Here is a 4,539-nt window from a genome sequence, read left to right as displayed (position 1 = left end):
CTTGGGCTTAAGCATTTCTCTTGCCTCAGCCTCCCAAGTAGCTGGGATACAGGCACCCACCACAATGCCCAGCTATTTTTAGAGACGAGTTCTTGCTATGGCTCAGGCTGGACTCAGACCTGTGAGCTCAGGCCATCCACCCCCTTCAGCCTCCCAGAGTGCTAGGATTATAGCTGTGAGCCACCGTGCCCGGCCGTCTCATCTTGTTGATAAGCTCACAAGATAGCAATTTGCATTTTCTCCATTTCACAAATGAAGAAATCAAGAGATTTCAGAAATTCAGAGAGTTTTTGGAATTTGACTCGTGTTCAAACCAGTCACATAGTGTTTTAGTGCTGGAGCCAGAACGTGAAGCTCGTCCTGCCTGACTCCAGATTGCCGGCTTGCCCTGTGCTGCCCTCAGCTGGGTGGAGGTTCCTGGTGCGCAGGAGGCGGCTGCGTCTCTTTACCCCCCCTGTCCTCTAAAGCACTCTGAGAAAGCGGGGCTGGAAGGGGAGAATTCTCAGAGAACTGCGACGGGACAGATGTATGGCAGAAGTAACAATAATAAATAAAATATATATAAAAATAGAAGGAGATGAGATCCCTCTTAACACGATGACGACTGGAAATCGGTAGGTTTTTGAAGACAAATACCATATGCTGACGTGCCGTAAAAGTGGCTGTGGGACGCATAACCTGCATAAGATGCAGCGGTGTCTGATTTACTTACAGGAACCACAATTTTTACCTTCATTGTATTAAGAACAAATGGAGTTTTTGTATTTGGGGGGAGGGTAGATAGGTATGTCATAAAATCATTTTGTTTAAACATTTTTCAATATTCTAAAAAATATTCAGGCTAACTCCAAGTACACACCAGGGAACCGAGGGCCCCCTTCGCTCTGCCCTGATCCTACCTTAAATCTTTTTTAGGTAGGGAAGCCGCTGGCAATAGCTGAGCCTTTTGTCAGAGGAACAAAGGGAGCCGGTCGCTCCCTGTTCTCCCAGCAGTGTCCGTGGGAGCATGTGGACCTTGGTACAGACCCAGAAGCATGATTCCAACCATATTCCTTTCAAAGGTCCTGCTGACCAACTTTTTCTGATAAACAGCAGAAAACAAAGACTGTAAATGGAATAACTCTTTCCAGGAAGGTCTCGGGGGAGGGAATGCCGGGGGATTCCACAGATACCTTGGCTCTTCTGACCGGGCCTACTCTCCTGCCTCTGCCAAGGGAGCACCGCCGGGGGCGACAACACTGGGCACTGGCCCATCACAGCCCTGCCTGTGATGGCACAGATTTTCCAAGGATTCCAGGATCTCTCCAAAGCCTAGAGAGGCTTGTGCAATTTAAGGGCCCAAAGGAAGTGGAATGGTCAAAGGTCGTTCTCAGCATCAAGGTAGAATAACCACTGTCGACTCATGGCCGGGGGCACTTGGCTGGCAGAAAGCTGAAGGGCCCTTCCTTCCACGCTCTTTACTCCGAGAGTGACTTTGTGCCATTGTTAACTCTAGCAAAAGCCAGCGTGTGTCTGTCTGGCATAGAGAAGGTGCATGGAGAGGGACTGATGGCACAGTCGCCTGCTAACTGGTGTCACTGAGAATAAGATGGAGTCAACAGGCTGGAGCTGAGACGGCACAGTTGGTCTGGCCTGGCCGGTCCTCTGTGACCTTGACCTTCGCCTCACGTCTCCCATTCATGTTGTTTTGTAAATGCAGCATTAACTGGTGCCGAGGCAATTCCTGTTGTTTAACATAAGGGTTTAACATAAGCCCTCGCTTTGAACCCTTATGTATAAAACTGTGGTCTTGGAGGAATGGAACAGGTTTGGAGAGGCTGTTCTCACTGTTCTACAGATTGCTGGACCTCACGTCCATCTCTGCATTTGGCTGACAGTGACAGGTGGCTGGATCCTTTTTCTCTGGTCACAACATCACATAGGGAAAAAGTGCAGTGAAAGGGTGTTGACACTGTGTTTACATAAAGGCGGGGGTGGGGTGGGGGGCTGTCCCTCTCCCAGCACTTTGCTATATAGCAACACTCAGGGGGCAGGGGTACATTTGATAACCCTCAACGTGACTTGGCTTCTCGAAATCTGAAGCATCAATCCTTTTATTAAAGGCCAAACTTAAGAGTTAAGTTATGGGTGACACCTGTGGTTCAAAGGAGTAGGGCACCAGCCCCATATACCGGAGGTGGTGGATTCAAACCCAGCTCCAGCCAAAAACTGAATAAAAAAGAGTTAAGTCATGCTGGTGTGAGGATTTAAATGAAAATGCGTCAAGAAGCTGACAACTGCAGTCTGTTGCCAGCAGGATGGGCTCTTTAAATGTGTGTCACTGAGGTTCTGAGTCCAGAAAGACTCAGCAGAAGGAAATCTGCTCAGCCATGAAGTCTGGTGAACCCCAGGACTGGAGGAAGTGGCCTTGTTTGTGTCCCCCCCGCCAAATCACTTCTTTGATCTCAGTCTCACCCATGCCACCCAAGGGAAAATGTGAACCCCGGAGGGGGCAGGTGGTGTCCTTGTGCTGTAGAGACAGCAGAAATGAAATATCTAAGCAAACAGAGCTGCTGGGCGATGGTGGTGAGTGCATTTTTCAGGAAAGTGATAATCTTTCAAGTGACAAACCTCTTTGGTTCTGGTATTTTCAAGGGAAATCTTTTCAGAGGGCATTTCTTTGCTGGCCTTTTAATGCAGTGGACACCGGGATATACCAGCTTTCCCTGGGTGGTTCAGGGTCTTCCTTTGAGATCAGCTGTCTTCAGAGCTGGTGTGTTCTCCTGCCCTTGCCATCAGCGTCCCCCTTTGGTGGGGGGGACCAGTTGCTGCCCTTTCTTTTTCGGGAAACTCAGGCTGTCAGGAGTTGTCACTGATGACGGTTCATCTCCCTCCTCTATACAGGGCGGCTCAGCCCACCATAGCAAGAATGGGGCTTGGCAGAGGGACCGAACCCACTAGCAGCCAACAGGGTCAGGTGCCTGGGTCAGGGCAGTGTTGGATGTAGCTGTGACTGTTCCTAGCATACCCAAGGCTGCCAGGAGCGGCTGGGAGCACCTGCTAGAGGTTAGAGACTGGACTTCACCGGGGCCGAGCCCTGTTCTCTGGCCCTCGGAGAAGCTCCTGCTGCACGTGGTGTTGAAGGCGGCCCAAGTCGGTGCAGTAGGAAGGACACAGGGAACGTCTTGCACCTGCTGCCCCCAACCTGGAGGTGTGTGTGTGAGAGACAGGGACAGAGCTGGGCAGGCCCTGAGTTGCAGACCCCACTGCTGCAGACAGGCTGCTGCTGTCCACTATAGCCCCCTCCTGGGGTTCACAGGGGCTCCCCAGCCACACAGTGGGAAGGGGCTGGCTGTGTGTGGGCAGGAGGGGGCCCAGAGCCACGCCTGGGCAGCAGCATGCCATAGAATGACCTGATGCCCCCTAGAAAAAGCTGCCCTTGTTACACCCAAAATGAATATATACAGAAAAAGTCCCAATTTCCCATAGAATTTGCAGGTTTTCATATGCTACTTAGAGATGGGAAGAGCAGGATTTCCTGTGCGAAGAACTCCTGGATCGGGTGAATTTTAAGATTCCTTTCATTTGTAAAATAATACGCAAAGGGAGAATTATTGAAAAGTAAATTGCATTTTAGGTTTTGGATCACCAAGAAGTAGTGACTGAAGTGTAAGGTTTTGTTAGTGGTCATTGAGCTATAAGTGCCATGTTGGTTACTGTGAAATTGCATTGTGAACTCTTAGGGCCACGCTCATTCTGCCACCGGCAAATAATAAACCAGATGTCTGTCATCTGTCCTTGGTGTCTGGCTAGAGGCTCATAATTATTCACCTACATTAATAAATAGGAATATGAGCATAAAAATAATATGTAAGTCTAATAATTTTTAAGCATAGACTTTTTTCCTAAATATACATTTCATATGTTTACTAGAAAAATAATTTTGCTACTTTCTGTTTTTTTTCCCCAGAGCATCTCAGAAAAGTCATAAAGAAGATATCTGAGCCCTCAATTAATTATCAGAAGGTAATTTTTTGATTGATAAAATATTTCATATTAAAAATACAAAGTATGAGAAAAATTTTGGCTGACTTAAGTAGTAAGAAAATCTTTAAACAACTGTACATTTAATCTGTAATTTTAGGCCCAGTCCCTCTGGTTCCCATTTGAAATAATAGCAGAAATTTCAAAAGTAGCATCTTGAAGAGAATCTTTCAAGCTGTATGTTATTTTATTTACTTTTGGTGGGGACAGAGTCTCACTATATTGCCCTCAGTAGAGTGCTGTGCCTTCATAGCTCACAGCAACCTCAAACTCCTAGCCTCAAGTGATTCTCTGGTCTCAGCCTCCCAGGTGACTGGGACAACAGGTGCCACCACGACGCCCTGCTATTTTTTTTTTTTTTTTAGAGATGCGGTTCTCTCTCTTACTCAGGCTGGTCTCGAACTCCTGAGTTCAAGCAATCTGCCCATCTCAGCCTCCCAAAGTGCTAGGATTAGAAGCTGTATATTATTTTAAAACTAAGGCTTACTAAAAAAAAGGTATGCTTTTTTTTTTTTT

At 47.4% G+C, this 4,539-nt stretch overlaps 1 protein-coding gene across 1 annotated transcript in view; it reads left to right on the top strand.

Annotated features, from left to right (window-relative positions):
• The window catches only part of PROM1 (prominin 1), a 79,943-nt gene that overhangs the window by 19,154 nt on the left and 56,250 nt on the right, over positions 1-4,539 (top strand). Inside the window, exon 2 of the mRNA XM_023515338.1 lies at positions 3,950-4,005. Coding sequence (XP_023371106.1) covers positions 3,950-4,005 — 56 coding nt within the window. The remainder of the gene's footprint in view (positions 1-3,949; positions 4,006-4,539) is intronic.

Source organism: Otolemur garnettii, unplaced genomic scaffold (assembly GCF_000181295.1).
Source record: "Otolemur garnettii isolate 467f Iridium unplaced genomic scaffold, OtoGar3 scaffold00069, whole genome shotgun sequence".
NCBI classification, from domain to species: domain Eukaryota; kingdom Metazoa; phylum Chordata; class Mammalia; order Primates; family Galagidae; genus Otolemur; species Otolemur garnettii.
This window is presented reverse-complemented; position numbering and strand designations above follow the sequence as displayed.